Source organism: Chaetodon auriga, chromosome 3 (assembly GCF_051107435.1).
Source record: "Chaetodon auriga isolate fChaAug3 chromosome 3, fChaAug3.hap1, whole genome shotgun sequence".
NCBI classification, from domain to species: Eukaryota; Metazoa; Chordata; class Actinopteri; order Chaetodontiformes; family Chaetodontidae; genus Chaetodon; species Chaetodon auriga.
In genome coordinates this window covers 13,827,399-13,847,928 of record NC_135076.1, presented here as the reverse complement: position 1 = coordinate 13,847,928, position 20,530 = coordinate 13,827,399, and the positions used below count along the sequence as shown (strand labels likewise).

The 20,530-nt window shown below is 42.5% G+C and overlaps 1 protein-coding gene across 1 annotated transcript; it reads right to left on the bottom strand.

Annotated features, from left to right (window-relative positions):
• Positions 1–218: 218 nt before the first annotated feature.
• LOC143318739 (low-density lipoprotein receptor-related protein 8-like) lies at positions 219–20,202 on the bottom strand. The gene is made up of 13 exons (XM_076727212.1): positions 20,026–20,202; positions 19,225–19,350; positions 16,732–17,103; positions 14,628–14,747; positions 14,308–14,433; positions 11,375–11,546; positions 9,071–9,286; positions 8,298–8,416; positions 7,889–8,028; positions 7,240–7,381; positions 6,365–6,562; positions 5,350–5,510; positions 219–2,193 (listed from the first exon to the last, which is right to left on the bottom strand). The coding sequence occupies exons 1-13, from the start codon at positions 20,108–20,110 to the stop codon at positions 2,158–2,160; spliced, it is 2,013 nt and encodes a 670-aa protein (XP_076583327.1). The 5' UTR covers positions 20,111–20,202; the 3' UTR covers positions 219–2,157.
• Positions 20,203–20,530: the final 328 nt, after the last annotated feature.

Genomic DNA, 20,530 nt, shown 5'->3' with positions numbered 1-20,530 from the left:
ATAAAGTGATTAAGGCCCAGGCTGTTTCCCTGTGCTGAGGCTCATGACGCACCACGTTCACTTCGCCCACTCACACACTCACACTCACACACACACACACACACACACACACAATTACTCAGGTAATCATGTTTACACAACGGTTAATGAAGTACAGACTTCTGTCAATGTAATTTTATAGTCTCAGAGGCAGAAAAGAGAGGATATGAACACAACTATGGAGAAAAAACATAAATACTTTATTTGATTCATTTACAGCATCTAACAGTTTTATCCAGGGTGCAAATACAGCAGCACACAGTGACTGTAATTCTGCCCAAAAATAAATAAATACCAAACACACAACTCAGCAGTTTGAGCACTCTTACAGATTCATCTCTCACTTAGCCGATGGATTTCTTAACGGTCCAACAGGCAAACGTTAATAACGAGAATTAACACCAAAACAATTCATTCAAACAAGGCAGGTCCATCAACCAAACATCCACGCCAACACTAACCAGGCTCTGTGCTCAACAGCAAAAGCAAACCAAAGACACTTAACTCAACAAAACACATATTTGATCCCAGCGTAGCACCAGTGTTCAGGAGACACCAAAGCACCAAACCTGCAGCTCAACAAATCCTCTTTACCTCTTTACTGGCACTGACTTCACCAACTGTATTACAGTATTACTGCCTCTGGCCAAGCCGGGCTGTATTTCAGTTTTCTTTTTCCAAGCAGCAGTGGCAGATCTTTGCTTAAAGGAATAGTTCAATGTTCGGGGAAATACGCTTTCTTGCAGTTAGACAACATAAATACAGCCAGCAGAGTTAGCTTAGCTTTGCATAAATACTGGAGACGGGGACGACAGCTAGCCTGGCTCCGTTCAAAACCGCCTACTGCCATCTCTAAACACACAGCACCTCCTTTGTTTCATTTGTACAAAAAAAACAAGTGTGACAATGACAGCTTGTGGTTTATAGTGACTTCCTGGAGTCTTCTCAGGCAACCAGCACTGTCACTTGTCTGTTAAAGTCACTCCCTGACAAGAAATACAACAGACAAACCAGTTATAGCGTGTTGATGAGTGAGCTTTAGAGGTGCTGGGAGGTGGATTTTGTCTCCATTTGACAGGCTAGCTGTGTCCCCCTGTTTGCAGCCTTTGTCCTAAGCTAACTGGCTGCTCACTGTGGCTTCAATTTAACATTTTGTAGTCTTACTTCTTATGTCTCGTCATTTGACCAGGAGCAGTGACCTCCTGGTTGTCGCCATAAGGCTGAGACTTACAGCTTCATAGTTACCCTACAGATATGAGAGTGGCATCAATCTTCTCATCTAAGTCTTCAGCGTATTTACAAAGATGAACTATTAATATAATCCAGTGCATGGACACTATTTTTCTTCCAATACATAATCCGATCAGGCTGTTCATTAAGGAAACTGCAGCATACATTCACAAGGCAACAATGCATTTGTCTGACTGACAAACTAAGAGTGTGAAAAGGCCAAAAAAAAAGTCCCGAAGGCCAAGAACAAACCAGTGGAAGGTCACTTCGTTCCTTCAGAAAATGCAGTCAAATTATTCATGGTATCGCTTATTGTTCAAAAAACATCCATAATACAGCAAAAGGAGAGTTGTGGGTACCGCAATAAGATGAAATAAACATCCATACAGCTGAGAGAGCAAGTATGAGGAAACATTAAAATAAAAATCTACATTAGGACTGCAGCTAACTTATGATTTTCAATCAACTGACTGTTTGGTCTATGAAATCTCCGAAAATAGTGAAAATGCAGAGTGTGATTAACTTAATGACTGGTAACAGGCTTCAAGAAATAAGGCAAAATATTGAAGAATTCATCAGTGCTGATATTCACTGCTGCTCTCAGCGTTTAGAGTGAGTACAACAAACATCCTCATCAATAACCAAGGAGAATTTTGGAGACGCCAGGGCTGAAAGTGCTACGTCATCAAAACTAAAATCACTGTTTAAGCCTTTTCCCCACCTGAACTCTGATATTTACCACCAAGTCAGTTCTTGAGTGACTTTAACCTCCCTGGGACACCACAGGCTGATCAGCTGGTTTGTTGTCCTGTTGTCCCGTCAGCCCCGGGGCCATGCGGGGGTTGAGGTGCCACCAGGTGAAACCTGGCCTTATGTGTCCCTCCTTCTTCATTCACCATCCAAGTCCAGCTTAAGCAGAGTTTCCTGGCGGTGGAGAGACACCCGGCTTAGTCGACATACTGCACATAAGACTTTAACCTGAAGAGAGCCGCTCAAGCTGTGTTCAGTCCAGCTGATGCTGGATTTTTGAGGGCAGTACAACATTTATATTTGTGTGTTGAAACATCAGATACATCGTCCAATATTTGGCTAGTAAAAAAGGTGATCGGGTTATCATTTCCAATTCAGAAACTGCTAATCAACTAATTGATTATTGGCTTATCTCTTCAGCTCGAATAATATTTTATGCATCAGTTGGAGGTTTCTGGCAACAGTCGAAAGAAAACTGGGGATGCAGCCTTTGTCCATCACGGCCCAAAGCTCTGGAACACTGTACCTACAGATGTCAGGGAAGAAGCTCCCTGAATATTTTCAAAAGAAAGCTAAAAACTGATCTCTTCACTTTTGCCTTTCACTAGCTGTGACTTCCTGATAGGGGCCTGAACCTTTTGTGCTTTGCCTCGCGCTTACACACTGCTGCATTTCTTTTCATTTTATGCTGTGATTCACCTTATTTCACTCTATCTTTCTTTAGTTTTATGCATTGTCTTTATTCCATCTTAATTTACTTTCAGTTTTTATCTGTTTTCACGTACATCCTGTTATACGCTGGTCTCTGGGCAATACTGGGTTGTGCCCTACAGGCAGATAAGACCCACAGTGAGATTACATCCACAAGAAAATGTTCTGAGGCAGCTGCTTCAGTGTAATCGAGACCTGTGGTGAATCAGTATCTGTAGAGAAGGAAAGAGATTCTGTTGTGTCTGACAGCCACAGAAAGCAGAGAGCGAGAGAGAGACACCAGACAAAGACTTGACTTCTTGTCCTGATTCAACTCTATTTTTATCTAGATTTTAATATTTTATTGTGTGGTTTTATGCATTGTCTTTATTTTTATTTTCATCCTTATTTGAATCTTAGTTTACATCCATTCTGTCTTTTCTATGTAAAGCACTCACTTGGTGCATGCGATTTCTTTCTTGCAAAGCACTTTGAGCTGCAATTCCTGTATGAAAGGTGCTCTACAAATATTTCTTATTATAATTATCAGTTTATCTTTCATATACCAGCACTTCTGGGGCACTTCTGTACTGCAGCTTCTTGTTACTTATCAGCCGACAAATACACCTGCACTGATGTCTGCAATAATGTAAAATCAGCAGATATTGGCTTGGCTGATGTATCAGTCATATTTAATGACCCGTGAACAATATGTGATGCCCTTTGAAATAGTCAGTCATTAGAAGTTTGATTGGTTATGCAGCAGTTAATGCAGGTAGGGGTCAGTTAGGACTGGATCACCAAAAAGATGCCAGCAATGCATGACAACTGAGTGGGCCTGAGCCTGCCCAAGCCTTCATGTACTGCACATTAACATGGAGCTGCTGGTGTTAAAAGGTAGAGGAAACGTGAAATTGTGAGTATGTAGCTGGATGGTCATTACGGAGATGATCTTGTAATCATGTGTCCATCCGTTATCTACAGTGTGCCTGCTTATCCTGTGCAGACTTGCAGAGATGTGGAGTCTATAGCAGGTCACAGCGGGTCACAGCGGGTCACAGCAGTGTCTGGGTAAGTCTTAAATCAACTTAACCTGCATGTGTTAGGACTGAGGGAGGAAACTAGAGCACTAAGAGGAAGCCACTGCAGACACAGGGAGAAAACTGTAAACAGCCTCACATTATTGCAAAATAAGCGAAATAACACCCCTAACCAGTTGTGGATTTCAACCCCAGACCTTCTTGCTGTGAGGCGACAGTGCTAACCCTTTAACCGCCGGGCCTGCTGCTCAAGTGTTTTCTCATGGACATGTGTCCAAATATGTGCACGGCTCTGTCCTGGGTGTCGGCTGTGACGTGTGAGCAGTTTCAGGTTCCTGGGAATCAGCATTACAAAGAGCGTGTTGATAAATACTTATCTCGCTCAGCAGTTTCTGGGTTTATGGGACGCCTTTGTTTCCTTTACACTTTGTGCTGAGTTTGTGTATCACCATGGAAACTTTGGTTTGGGCCCTTGCGGCCATTTGCATTAATTCTTGATTTCATTTGCATCTACAAATGTGGCTACCATCGTGGCATCTGAGCTTCACTGAGAAAAGCCATAACAGCAATTTTTAAATGATCTGATATTTAGTGTAACTTCAGACGTTCTGTTTTTACAAGAAGAAGAAGAAAGACTGATCCACCACTTTGGTCCAGACTAAAACTTCTGAACTGTTCGCTGGATCACCATGAAATTCTGACTGACGCTGGTGATCCACTGACTTTTCATCCTGACTGCAGCATGTTTTAACTGAAATATTCTGATAATTTTGACATTGTCTGCTGTTTCATTTCATTTCTGCCATGTTTTGGTGGACATTTTTTAAGTGACCGCTTCATTACTTCATTTTGGAATTTCCCCTCGCGGGACTAATAAAGGAATATTGAATTAAGAAGCCACAGCTTGAGCAGTTTTATGGTCTGACTGACAGACATCTCAGGCTTTCACACTCTGCAGCTGTGGCATTTGCTTGCTGAACCACAGGCATCAACCCTAGGTTTTGTGGTTCAAGTGAGTGACACGGATAGTGGCCAGCAGTCAACATAAATTTTACCAAAAAGCATCTCTTCAGAAACGAGCTGGTAAACTTGTAAACTGGTAAACACATTCTGGGACTGGTGTCTTACTGTCAGCATAGTCACAACGAAGTAGCCTCTAACCCCAAATTTTGGGAAAAGCAAGACTTCCTGAAGAGGAAACACCTGTGGATCCTGTAGCTTCATGAGCAGCAGCTGTTCTTCAGTACTGGGGCAGAAACAATGGCTGCACCAACATCAATTCCAAAGATCACAGAGGGATTCAGGAGGATGGTGGGAAAAATGCGTGTTTTTAGAGACACTTTTAAAAGCCTTCTTGTTTCAACTTGAAAGGTTCCTGTCGTGCTTTTTCTGTGTAAGTGTTCGCCACATCATCAACACAGCCTCTAAAATAACCATGAAGTGGAAAATCAACACCTTTTTAAAACAGCTATATCTCAAGTGTACACACATGCAGCTGAACGAATGATATTTCCTCTCTGAGGGTGAATGAAATGAACTGTCAGCTCTTTTGTGTGTGTGTGTGTGTGTGTGTGTGTGTGCGCGCGCAGACTTCTCTTGCCTTGACGAGACATGTGTTTGGATCCATGGGTGGCCCCTGGATGATGAGCGGGTCCTGGGACTCTTTGAGGGAGAAGCTCTGCTCTGTGAGAGACCTGGCCGGCCTGAACTCCTCTCTCCACCACCACAGAGCCATTCCCACCAGCAGCACAGTGAGAAACACTGGGAAACACACACGTGCATACACAAACACACACGCACACACACAACTTGAATCACTTTCTGGAGCCTCTGCAGACATGATGGAGTCTAAGAGGTTGACATCAACTTTGTTCCACCCCCTCACCTCCTCTGAGTGGGCAAACAAACAGGTGGCTGTTGTGACTGAATAAAGCTGCAATACCAAGAGGAAAACATGTATATTATGTATACTATATATGTATATATATATAAATGAAAATATCAACATTTAATTGCATGTGTTATTTAGCAAACTGTTAAATTTAGCAACAGAGAAAGCACTTCTTCACATTGCGTCTCTTCTTTTTAGCCTTTAGGAGTCTGTACAAGCCTGAATTCTTTAGAAATCTGCATGTGGAACCAATTGCTCCAGCGCTCTGTACCAGCGTGAATGCAGTGACAGATGCTGTCTGTGGCATGTTTATGACTAAGCAGGGAGTGATCATGGCAACCTCAGTGTATGGTGACATCACATTTATATCCTCAATCTTGCAGTAGATCATTTCAAGCTCATGTTGGGACACAGCTCTGACTGTGAGTGAAGGGAGTTACATCAATATTTATCTTTCACTGTCAATATTTGATGAGGAGTAATCTTTACAGCAATGCTACGCCAGTGACAAACTCTCAGTTGCCAAAGTGTGCCTACATTTCTGTTTGACCACTGAACTTTATTGCCAGACTTGTGTTGACCCACCCTGTGTGACAGGAGAGTGGCTATTTTGATCGGTGGTGCGAACACTGAAGACAGATGAGCACAGGAGGTTTTTCACTAATGTGGTGAGGATTTGTTTTGACAAAACATTTTTTTTTTTAAAAAAAGAGGAGATTCTTACTGATGAGAGAGAGGATTCCAGCAAATGTAGGATCAGATAGGTTTGATGCAGGTACTGTGCGAGATATGGTAGGAATTTCTTGAGATTTGTTTTGTCCTGTTCCTGGAGGAGCGCAACTAAACTCTGGACTCGCAGACAGCAGGTCAACAACGCACCCGTGCTGGCACACCGTCCTGGTATGTCCGCACACAGATGGCCCTAAGAACCAGGCAGATGTACAATCATTTGAAAGGAATCAGTGAGCGTGAGGTGACATTACTGTGAGTCAAAGGACATAGACTCAACAACCCTGATTCCAAAAAATGTTGGGATGATGTGTAAAGCACAAATAAAACAGACTGTGATTATTTGCTAATCCTTTTTGCCATAAACAGTATCAAGATAATATATTCAATGTCTGACCTCATCAGCTTCACTGATTTTTGTAAATGTATGCTCATTCTGAATTTGATGCAGCAACATGTTTCAAACATGTTGGGACAGGAGCAACTAAAGACTGGGAAAGATGTGGAATGATCCAGAAACACCTGTTTGGAACATTCCACAGGTAAACAGGTTGATTGGTAACAGGTGATAGTATCATGATTGGGTATGAAAGAGGCATCCTGGAAAGGCTCAGTCATTCTCAAGCGAGGATGGAGAGAGGTTCACCACTTTGTGAACACATGATTGTATAAAGGAGATTACTACATGGACTCAGGGACACTTTGGAAAACTGTTTACAGTAAACACAGTTCTGTTTTTTTATGTTTTACACGTTGTCCAAACTTTTTTTTGGAATCGGGGTTGTACAAAAACAAAATGTTTCACCCTTTAGCAAAACCACCGTAAAATCTGAGACATACAGTATGTTTAATTCCTCTGAGTGGTCATACCGTTTGGCTGAAGTACAGGCTGAACGATGGCCACGCCACCCGCTGAGGTGGCGTTTGACAGCAGCACCTGGAGGTTCCTGCCGTTGTGTTTGTTGGCTCGGCAGATGGAGTGTGTCACTTCTTCACTCCAATATACAAAACCCTGAAGCAGAAAGGACAGACTTAGCAGAACTGTTTAATTACTTTTATTATCAGTTGAAGGCTGAGTAAAAGGTGCTGTCTATATTCTAGATTTTAAGAGGAGCAACACTTTTGCACACCTGTAGATGGACAGGTGCATAGATGAAGAGCATGGGTCATCACAGCAGAACACTATGCTTTACGCTTAGAATCAAGGAAATGTATTGATGACACTTTGTTACAAGGATCTTCATCAGTCAGATTTTACCATCACGAGGGATGTCATATCGTCCCCTTTCATTTGATAGAAGAGGATGATCTTTAAGGTAAACAGCAGTTTCATTCACCATCACGTGCAGGCCTGGCTTGCAGCAGGTGAGATTTTTCATCCCATCTTTAGATGTTTCAGCGTCCTCCTTTCGTGCTTTAACACTTGCATGCACCACACATGCAGTTACATTAATTCTCCAGCCTGTCCCAAGATGCACTGGGTGAAAGCCATCATAGGTCTGTGATGTGCTTGTCTTACCTCAAACACAGCCAGTCCAAAGGGCCGGTCCAGATAACCGTTAGACTCCACCACTGTTTTACGGTGACGTCCCTCTAGATTTACTCTGGAGATGCTTTTCATTCCCTGGTCAACCCAGTACAGCAGCTGGCGAGGCATATCTAGAAAAACATGACCCGCATCATGACCTGAAGCACTGAGGAACTTGTAGGCGTATTCAGCTGAACTGTGGTGGCAATCAGCCCTCTGACTTCAGCTGGAAGTGCATACAGACACAAACACATACATTGTTCCTGTATTGATAAGGAAGCTGTGGGGCTTTACCCATCTTCGAACTTCTCTATGCAATTTACATAGATTTGACTATGAAAATCCCAATCCCAATCAAAAACTCACAGAACACATATCTCAGTAAAATTTCAGAGCATACCCAGAGAGAGGGCGACGGGGTGGCGTATTAAGTGCGTGACCAGTTCCATCCTGTCCCCGCCGTCCAAGCTAGCCCTCGCGATGTTTGCGGAGCTGCCAGACTGAGCCCAGAAGAGCAGCCTGAGAAAACAGAAGCAGCTGATTAAAAATGCATTTTAAGGTTTTTTAAAGTTCAGATTTCTTGCATGTCTTTTTGTGTGTATTGTTCATTTTTGTGAAGCAGACTGTATTGCACCCGTTTCTACAAAAACACTCTACATATACCTTATCATTTTTATTGGCTGGCAGAGGCTCTATGCTTTAAAAACTGGAGGGGAAAGTTATTCAGACTGTGCTTTTTCCTCTCAGTTGGCAAACAAATAGTGTTTTAAGTCCGAAAAAACAGGCATACATAGAGTAAGTAGTGCCCAAGCTAACCTAAACCCATGTGACTGGACACGTTTTTATTGAGCAATATGCATGGAGGAACCCAACACAGCTCTCTTTATCGTGTATCTGCCATCTGTTCATGTACGTATGTATTACTATGTACTATATTTCCCATCCCTGGGTAAATACATGATTAAAATCTTGTGTTTAACCACCTCTCACTGCACCCTAAGTGATGTTGTGTTAGCTCATAAAAACCTGCAGACAAACATCATCTGGAATTTGAAGAACATGTCGTCACAGATAAAGCTTTCAATAGTTCTGCTGACTTGAGTACAGTAAACATCCTTGATGATGCTTTTAACTATTAACTTAAATGAATAGTAAATGCTGGGGCCCTCCTACCCTTGGAGAGGATCCACAGCTACTGCAGAAGGTCTGTCCAGACCTGTGATAAGCGGACGCTGAGCCGAACCGTCCAGCAGGCCAACATTAACAGAACCACTCTCCACACTGGTCCAGTAGAGGAGCTGGTGGATCCAGTCTACAGCCAGGCCTGACACTGAACCTTGAACTTTCAGCACCACCACTGAATCCTGCGGCTTTCCATCCATGGAGACCCTGATAAACATCCAGGGGTGAAAAGAACATACATAATAGATAAAACAAATGGTGTTTATTCAAAGTTCTGTTCTACCCAATCCATCCACATCCACACCATGACAGGCACAACCACATCCTTCAGTGGGTTCATTCATCTGCTCCAATTATGACTGCAGACTCAAGCAGAAAGCGACCCAATAAACTACAGTCCTCCATGTTTGTTATTAGCCATGTGTGGTCAGGCCACCACTTTGGTCCAGACTGAACTGACTCATCACTTCCTTGCTGGATTGGTCTGACATATTAAGTACAGATATTCATGGTCCCCACACTTTGGTAATCCTCAATATTTTTCCTCCAGTGTCACCTTGACTTTCACATTTTGGGATTTAAGTGAAATATCTTAACTGTTAGATGGACTGCCATGAAATGTGGTTCATATATTCATGTTCCTCTAAGGATGAACTGTAATAATTTGGGTAATCCTCTGACTTTTCATCCAGCAGCATGATCAGGTCAAAATTGAAACTTGCATGAATGAGGCTCTCTTTCTGTCGTTGGTTGAGCAGTGTGGTTTTTTTTTTAGTTTGTATTATGTCACAAATTGAAAATCAGGACAAACGAGAGTCTAACGGATGTTAGACGCATGTCGCAGCTGTCAGCGATTCATCTTCTGTTGAGTCTCAATGCTTTGCATTCATCTACAGTATGACGTTCACTTCCCTTCTCAAGACAGACAAACAACAGACAACAGCCTTCTTTTCTCATCTTGACGTGTGCAACCTCAACTTCCTGTCAGGTACTTCTGTAAGATGAATCTTTTGGTTAAAGTGTTAAAAGCCTTCATGTTTGCAAAGGAATGTTGTGTGCAGGATTAACACAACACAGGATTAAATATCACCATCCACCCTTTAAATTCTTATCGTTGAACAATTAGCAGCTACACATAAGTGGTACAATAAAGAACAAAGAACAAGAAGTTTCCGTTTCTTTGTGTGTAAGGGCTCAAACAGATTAGAAGATCAGACAGACACACCTGCTGAAAGCTTTTATACACTGAGAACATTGACAGGATTAATAGAGGGAGGAGTGAAATGTTTGTTCTTCTACTGTTTAGACTGAAGTGAATTTTAAAACAACAGGAAATTCTAAGTCGTGAATTTTTAGCCATTTGTGAATAATTGTAATAATAATTATTGTGTTGGTGAACTTGTGAAAACTGTGAAGAAATGTCTCCAAACGCTCTTCGTTACTTTTCAGAACATGTTTTAATGTGTACAAAGTGACACACTCGCCTGCTAACGAGCTCAACTGGGTTATTTGTACTGACTGAAACAAAATCTGTCAAAATGAAAGGGACTTGCGACATACTGAGCTCACAGATGAACAGGTAGGAAGTACATGTGGTTCAAGACGTTTCTATGATTATTTTGATGCATGACAAATATCACACACTGTAAGTAACATGTATACAAACTGACCACAGCCACCATGCCGCGCTATGAAAACTGCAAACTTCTTACAGTCACTGTTTGAGTTTGAATGATACTCAGAAGATTTTCACAGTGGCTGCACTCACCCTCGTTGGGGAACTCCACCGATTTTGCACATAAGTCTGTTTACGAGTCTTGGGGAGTTTGACTGCATATGTGGAAAAAAGTCATATAAGACCTTTTGCGGCTCCACAGGGAGCAGCATGAAATCAAGTCATCTGAAGACCTGAATGAGAGACTTCTGCAGCCTGCTTCGCTGTTAGCACACTATTAGCAATGCACCCGACTCTCCAACTGAACTGATGGCAGTCAGGTTGCATTGTGGGTAATTTTGGTGTCAGGTACTGACAAGGAAGAAGAATGCATGTGATAAAAAAGCTGTGTGAAAGCAGGGAAGAGGATGTCTGGGTTATCTTGCTTGTCCCTGCTGCCACAGAGCCACATAAATGTAGGAAATGGATGGATGCTGTTATCCATTTGTTTACATACGGATCACAGGTTGTGCTTTGGACAGGAGTTGTCTCTCTCAAATCCCTCAAGCATTGCCTCAGCTTTGGAAGCTAATACAGAGCAGTGTGTGGTGGTTGCAGCAGCCTCAGCTCCACTCTGTTACCTGTATATGGAGCCTTGTCCTTGCCGGGCCCAGTAGAGTGTTCGGTTAGAGGCCAAGGCCGCCACCGGCCCCGGTCCTGGTAAATGTGGAGCTGGCTCCCTGTATTCAGTGCCAGTGGTGCTTATCCACCGCATTCCTTTCGAAGAGGTGAAAACCAGCCTAGCCTCATCCCCTGGAAATACACACAGACACACCAATGAAATTAAAAATTGTTTGTTTTGTGCCCTTTCACTACAAGAAAGGAACTTCAAACGAACATCATCTATGCCAAGTGGCCATAAGACATGCTGTTTAAATATTTGGAATCACTGAAACCTGGAAACTGAAAGCAGCTGTCATCATCAGTGTTTACTTTAACACATCAACGGACTTGAATATACGGTACCACACTCAAAGCTGTGATAAGGTCAGTTGAAGTGTGCAAAACTTCAAGTTCATATTTTGGCATCCGTGCCAAATCTCAACAACCCAACCCAACCCGGCTGTAAATATTCACTAATACAATGCAAAGGACGTCATACTGTAATAACTTGTGCTAATTTGTTTGTACAGCCACACTCCTTGACAGTGCAAATAAGTCAAAGTTTATTAAGGTGGGACCAGGCTGCGCTTCATGACTAAGTATACAAGAGCGCCACATGCCACTAATGCCATAAAACACAGTTAGCAGGCATGCATTCCAGTGAGTTCTTATGCATTTTTTTTTTTATTTGTCTTGTTTGTCTCCATTTTGAGAGATCCATGACTGGAGTGACACTCACATATATAATAAAAACACACAATAACTAAATGTGTTTGCCATCTAGTTTTTGGTTCCAACAGAATCAAATATGTTTGAAAACTGCTGTAGCATCTGAGTCAGCTCGTAGCACAGTCAAGATCTCAGAACAGCTCAAAGTAGACACGTCCTGGCCAGCACGGGGACAGATTCTGTGTCCTGAAAAGCTTGTCTGGGACAGGTAAAAGGTAGGAGTGACCTGTCCAGGCTGTGCTCTGCCTCCTGTTCAGGGCATTCTGGAGAAGATTCAGACTTCATTAGAGTTCTGACAGCAGAGCAAAACAAAAGCGTCATTGTCGATGGGTTTACGCAGGCCCCATGAGCCTTCTCATTTTTCATCACAGACACTTCAACATTACATTTATTTGGGCCTCCTCTCATCATAAACACAACGTCTAGTCTCGCAAGAAAAACACGTCATACAGCTGAATGCAATTCTGACTTATATTTTCCACTAACCTCATGCGTTCCATTTCCACCTTCAGGTTCCACTGGGACCAGTAACAGCTCTTATTTAGGCTAGTTTAGGCGTACTTTTTTATGTATTTATTTCATTTCTGATGGTGGGGTTCAGACATATTTTATTATTGGATTAATGTAGGCACATGGTTAAAATATGCTATTACTTTTTTGTCTAAACAGCTTTGTGTTACGGCACTAGTTTGCAGAGTTTCCATCCGAGTATTACAGTGGAGGCACGCTGTCTCGCCTCAGCTAGCGTGAAAGGAAATTATTACACTATGATAAAATATTAAGCTTCAGGGAAAACAAACCGAGGCACCTCATCACAAAACAAAGGTCAATGAGTGGGAGCCATCGACTGCAGTAACTACACTGATAATGACAATGTGATGTGTCGGGATCTGTCTGATTGAGCTCGGTGGGAGAAAAACGACCTCATTCAGTCACAGTTAGACGGGGATATTTGATGAGAAACTCACAGCTGCTTTGAAGCTTTGACTGCAGACCTAATTCAGCTTGTTAATCATTAGCTGGACAGGTGTTTCACCCAGTAGAATTAGCAGCAGAGATGTTCACAAGTCTTTTTTTTTTTGCAAGTCCAAGTCAAGTCTCAAGTCTTTGGTCACGAGTCCAAGTCAAGTCTCAAGTCTCTAAAAAATAAATCTCTCACGTCTCTTCTTGTTTTAATGAGCCTTCTATCATCTGCTGCTATTCGGTCTACTAAGAAAACTGCACAGCTATATCTAAGAAATTCAAAGCATCTACTGTATTATTATCTCTCCTGTATCTATTAGCATAAAGTATCAGTACTGATTAGTTGTTTGTTATATGATCACTTCAAACAGGGTACTGCAAGGCAATATGAAGAAAACACAAAATGAGTGATTTCCTTTAAAGGAGACTGTATTCTTCCAACATGAACATACAGTTACATTATCTCTTGCCCCCTGTTGTGCAGGCTCAGTCGGACCATAATAAGAACAAAAATATAGAAAATGTTACACCTCACCCAGTCAAAGGCATTGTAGGCACTGTAGGAACGTAGATGAATAACGTCACCCAATTAACGTCATGTTAACGCCATGACTCCATGCAAATAAGTGTGACAAGCAAACTAACATTCACTCATCTATTCAAATATTCAGTTACAAAACTGACAGCAAGCTAAGTTAAACATAGCTGATGCTGAGCTAAATATGTTGGCTAACTGTCCATATGCGCTAATGTGACTTACCCGGGTGAGTTTTAGGTGCCTGATAACATTTGATGTGGTTGACCCAGCGTCCTTAATCTTGGTACCACAGACTTTGCAGTCAGCGCTTCTTTTGTTGGTGCCGTCTTGTTTGAAGTTTTTATAACCAAACGTAATTACAAACGGTACGTGGGGGCCGCGAGCCGCCCACCCAATGCGTAATATAGTTATCATGGAGTTGGACAGACAAGCTGATGTGCGGTTGGTGTTTGGGATTAATGGGCAGCTTAAACATTATTTATTTCATTTGTGTCTGTGGCCAAATTGGCAATATGCCTGAAATGATATGATATGCATTACAACTTTACGACTCAACAAACAAAAACACGCTCATGGGAAAGCCCTGTGATCAAGCCCAGGATCTCTGTGGAGCACAAAACCATCTCAAACATTTATGGTGTCAGTGGCTGGTTAGCAGGAGCACTGATCATTATCCCTCACCTTTGGCCTTGCACTCTCTGGTTGTTGGATTCATCTGGTAGTCCTCATGGCAGTCGCAGCTGAGGCTCCCATTCATGTCGACACACAACTGATCACACACATCTCTCTCCAGACACGCGTCCACCTCTAGATGAAGAGAACAGCTACTTGAAAAGGAGTTTCAAGGAAACAGCACAGGGATGTGTTAAAAAAAGTGCGGCTCATGTATAATAAGGCCATGTTGTGAGATGCGTCAGGACAATTCTTTACAGCAGGTGATGCAAAACTAAACCGAGCAGCAGTCAGCAGGAATCAAGCTGCTCCATCAGGGAGCTGCTCACCCTCACACTGGCTGTCCCTGACCAGCCTCATGTTGTCGGGGCAGGCGCAGACAAAACCCATCGGCTGGTCCACACACCGGTGAGAACAGCCTCCATTATTGACCTTACACTCGTCCTGATCTGCAAAAACCAAACATTGCATCATCAGTGGTTTCATACAAGGAAGTACGCGGCTGTTTGCTTGAATGACAAATGAGAAGTTGCTTTGTTTGGTGTCCCTGTGCAGAACAACCACTTGAGTTGAGTCAGAGGAGTCCATCACGCATACAGTACGTGCCCCATGCGTGAAAGAAAAGTGGATCGTATTCACTGGGCCCATAAAGGTTGGCTACGGTTTCACGAGTCCATTAACAACAACACAGTAACCACCTGGATCTATAACCGTATGTTTGTTTTGGAACATTTTTTTTAGTAGTATAGCAACACTTTTTTAAGTTATATGAAAATGCAGAAAATATGTGGTTTATCCATTTAGCTCTGAATTTAACATGTCAGAAGGCAAAGGCAGAGTTCTGAAAGGAACCAAAGAACAACCTACGGTACATCTCAAATTTAAGAAAAGCATCAATACCATAAAATAAAGGCATCCTTTCAGTATCAGATGTGTGAATAATCAGGATAAAGACACAGCTTCCAAACAAGCACACTGAGCATATGCTGTCTGAAAATGTTGTGCTTCACCACAAGCTAATTCACACTTTGAATAAGGGTATGTGTGTTGTTTGTTAATGCTTTTTCCACACTGAGTTCCTTTTGTTGATAAGGACGAGCAACAAATTAGACTAATGCTGGATGACATCCAAGCCAGGTGACACAGTAAAAAGACACAGGGCTTTGATCGGCATCCCAGCCCTGAATTACCACGGTACAGATTGTTCACAAGGATACATACAGTGACTTATACAGAAACTGTGAAAAGCAAAGCTGTATGAAATTTGTGCACTAATTTTCATTATTGATTAATCTGATGGCTGTTACTGAGTCAATGGTGACGTCAGCAAATGTCTTGTTCAACACAAAAATAATCTATAATGGTGTAAAACAGAGAAAAAAAACAACAAATCATCACCTCGTAGAAGCTGCAACATGAGCTGCACTTTTCTTCATTCTTCAATATTTTGCTGTAAGACTGCTGTGCTACCTCATCACTATTAAACAAAACCCTCACATATATTCTGACTGTGGCGGTCTTAACTAATGATGCTCAAACAACAGTCGTCTTTGAATGAGTAATTCTGGACTCAATGAAATGTGATCTCACCAATGGAGACTTTTGTCACAGCTCAGCAATATTTTCTTCCAACCAACGATAAGTTCATCAACATTTACTGCTGTTGCTGATGTATTTCTACAGGCCAATGGGAGAGGACCAGAGTCCTGCAGTACGGAGCAGTCCTACACTGCCCTCTGCTGGCTGGCTGGTAGAATATCAACCACAAAGTCCTATATGTGGACACTCATAAAACAGACACTGTTTCATACAAGAAGGCATTAATTCGCTGCTATAACTTCAGCGGATTTGGGAACCTGACTGCAGGTATTCGCTCTCAGTCAGCCTCGGCAGCACAGGTGTCAGGATGCTTTGACAGACATCACAACGGGGCTACAGAGGCAGTGTCTTAATACTTTTTCTCACTTTTCAAAACCGACAATCTGACATTCACACCCACTTCACACAGCGTCTGCAGAGGTGAGACAGTACGAAGGCTTCTTCTCATTAGTCACACAGCTACTCACTTTCATGTGTACAACTGAGTGTAACACTTCATAAATTACTCTGAAATATTTTCTTTCTTGTCTTCTTATCGTGCAGTCATATTGTCAAGTCATTATATTGTCACTTCTGTATTGTTGCCCGTATTAATAGAAAAAAAATGTACTTATGGACTTGGTTTTGTGCACGGCAGCATTGTCAAAATGAAACTTAAATGACGGGCATTCCCCCAACTGTTGCCACATGGTTGAAAGCACACTGTGGTCTAAAATGTCTGTAATATTTCCCTAATTGGAACGAACACAGAGGTATGTGGACAGGGCCGTCTGTTTTTGTATGTGACCCTTACACAGCTGATCTTCTTCTGCCTCTGAAGATGTTATCACTCACCACAGTTGTCCTCATCGCTGCCATCAGAGCAGTCTGTTGAGTTGTCACACCTCCAGGTCTGGCGGATGCACCGCCCGTCTCCACACTGAAACTCAGACGCCGAACACATGGGAGACGTCTGCGGACGTGGCCGAGACAAAGCACACAGCTCCCGAGACTCGTCCCGCCCGTCTTCGCAGTCAGTTCGCCCATCACACAGCCTGTTCGCGGGCAGGCAGGTGGCGGACAGCCCGCAGGAGAAGGTGGTGCAGTTGTGGCAGGCAGCCTCGTCACTCCCGTCTCCACAGTTGTCCACACCATCGCAAAGGAAATGACGAGATATGCAGCGTCTGCTGCGGCAGGCAAATTCACCTTTCTTACACCACAGGTGGCCTGTGAAGAGTGAGAGTCACAGTTAAACAATCTGCACAGCCTTTAATGAGTCTCTAAATGCTTCACTTTGGATCTGAATGGCTTGAACAAACAGAGTTGTGGGGACTATCCAAAAAATCAATTTAATTAGTCACATAATGGTGGGTTGAGGACTGAACTTAACTCGATTCCAGGTAAAACAAAGTACTGTGCAAAGCTGTTCTCCTATGGGTGAACAGAACATTACCATGAAAGCTGATGTGAACTGAAGCTCAAAAACACTGGCTGTCCTCTGGATGTCGGTAAGAACTGTTGTACTTCCCTCCCACCATCTAACTCATACTGATTTTCATTCACCTGCTGCCAGACAGTTACCAATAAAACAGAAACAGAAATATGCTACACTCTTGTGGTTAAATAAGGTACTTGCACAAAACATAAATGAAGAATGGCTCCTACAAGAGTGTTTCAGGTGTTGGTGACATGTCAGCTTTTTTCACACCACTAAAATTAACAGGTCTCCACATCACACTTGTGTAAGTTGAATACTGGACCAGGATTGGCTTACAAATCGTGCTCATAGGCCCGCCTCTTAAAATCAAAACAGGGAAACTTTACACTTTCAGCAATGAATCTGCCAACAACCCTCCACTTACATCAATATGCACAGTGAGGCTCAAACATTCAGGAACAAGAAGAAAACCACTTTTAATATATAGAATATATATGATTATGGTATACTCTCTAGAAGGTCAACGGATAAATGTATGGATAAAATCAAGATTATATAAAGATCCAATATTGTCAGGATGCTGACTGTTTTGCGTAATTGCCTATCAGACCCAGAGTTACTGAAGCCATAGCTGCCACAGTATCATAACATACTGCCCGCCCACAGTTTCATCTTCCTCAGGTCTACAACGCCACCAGTGTGTTCACTCCATCAGGGGACACGCCTGTGTAAGACATGGTGTGACTACACAGATAAACATGACTGACATTGCGTTGGTATGTCTGTCTTCTGAGTTGGAGAAAGGACGTATTGCTCACGCTCTTCATTTTCCTGGCTGGCATTCAAACCAGCGACTTTCAGGTGTAGGCCTCTCTACCTCGAGGCAACACTGCCAATATTCATGCCTGCTGGCATTCCTCACAACAGCAATGTTTGTGTTTAACACCGCCGGTGACATTGAGGCCTTTCTCCTGCAGGGTTTTTCTTTGCAAACACTGTGGAGCATGAGGTTCATACTGAACACCAAATCCAACACCAATCCCACAGGAATTCAATATCAACGTCTCTAATGACTGAAACGGGATTACAAGACAAAATCTGCAGCGGTATTTTCCACACACAGTGCAAGAATATTAGATATCTTTGCAACACAGAAATGAAAGAAATTGGATCAACATGCTGTATGCCCAAGGTCAATGAGTTAAGATAAAAATTAGCATTACTGTATATCAAGATTTATTGACATTAGTGCACAATCAAGGTTTTGTGAGTTTATGGCAAACTATGTCACGTTCTGCTTTGAAACAGTCAGCAGGACCAAACACAACTCTGCTTTAAAGTCATTTCTAATCAGCCAATACTCCATTCTGCAATACTGATGGTTGAAAAGTACAACAAGTGCAGGTAAAAGGGCACAGCACAACAATTAGACTGACCCCATTAGACTTTATTAGACTTTGATACCATTTGTGCTGGTGATGCCACTGATAAACACCTTTGATCTCCAGTCAGCAGCCAGTGTGAACTTAGCTGAGAGTGTGTTTTAGGGAGTTCAGTCCTCATGATACTGCACCATATTATCAGACATCCTGGTTCTAGCTTCACCTGTATATGACGAATGGATGGTGTCAGTAGCACATTTACCTTTATTATTGTCAAAACAATGCAACCATCGGTTTATCATCTATCTCTCAACTAAAGAGGAAAGTGCTTCTGTTTTATTTTCCTCCTTTTAAATCCTATCTATACACTCCTGTCTGCCTTTTAACGTATTTTTGAAAAGCACTTTGCGTTAGTGTTGAGATGTGCTACCTAAATAATCTTCCCTTTCCTTGCCAAGAACACCAAACCAGTGTTCCTGTGTGTGTTCACGGTTTGGGATGGCATCACGCTGTTGACTATACACTCACCACAACGTTGCTCATCTGCTCCGTCCTCACAGTCTGTGTGTCCATCACACACACTCAGGCTCGGGATGCACGAGCCATCGCTGCACCTGAACTGCAGCTGCTCGTGGCAGGCGGGCAGAGAGTGGCCTGCAGCACGTGAAGCAAACAGACAGACAACACTGTTACTGTCCCGCACGTCAGCCAGCAAGACTCAAAGGTACTCTGAGGGACATTAAAGTAATTACATATCTCAGGCAAAAATCACCACAGCTTGTACTTTACAACAAAAATACTGTCAATAAACAACCCAAAAAAGGGAGCATATGCTGAGCAGCAAAAACAAATTCGTATCAAAATACTGAAATTTTCTGCAGAACTGTGATATTTTCAGTCTTATTTTGAGAACTACGCCCTTATATGTCACGTGGTGGCATAAAGCCTATTGGGTTCAGTCTGAAGTTATTCCATAAATGGACAAAATAGACCTTTTTCTGTGCAGTTTTGCGCTCATCACACGTGTTCCATAACATTTTAGATCATAAAACCGGATAAAACTAAAAAAGTTACAAAACGTTGAATACATTTTTGTCCAAATCTGAAAATAATCCTGTCAGGGGTTCAGACGGTAAACAACTTGGCTATTTCTAACTAACTAAAAAAGCATTTCACCATCGACTTGCCGGTAAACAGACCGCATTCAAAGCGACAGGCGGTCTGCTCGACTGACACTCTCACTTCGTCCCGCCATTAAAAAACAAACGAACGAACGAACGAACAGCTCTTTAATGTCACACACATGCACAAGGAATTCAAGCACGTTACCCCAGATAAGACGGCAGGTTAGAGGGAAGACCAGAAGAAAGAAGCCGCCAAGGTGTCCCATGCTCGATGTCCTCCACGGCTGCATCGCACGCGGCGCGGAAATATGACGCACGAGCTGCTGCTGTCAGACAGGTTAGTGAATGAAGTCGTTACCGGAGCGACCGACAGCACCTTAACCGCTCGCTGCCGCCATGCTTTCAGACAAGAACAGTGTCCAACATGCTGGGTATTTACTTTGTTCACCTATTCGGTGATGTGACGTAGTTTAATACATGATATGGTTCTTTAAGACGTTCCTTAAACGTCTGTTTGTTTTTAATGCATAAATAAACACTACAAATACTGCTGAATATGGCCTTGAAATAAGCACCCGCTTCAAAATGGAGTACTTCTTTGGTCTAGCACTAATATATTGCACACTGTACACAATACACAAATAACGTTTTGGGTGGAAAAATATTGAAACTGCTCACCTTTCAGAGGAACTTCTGTCATCAGACAGCCT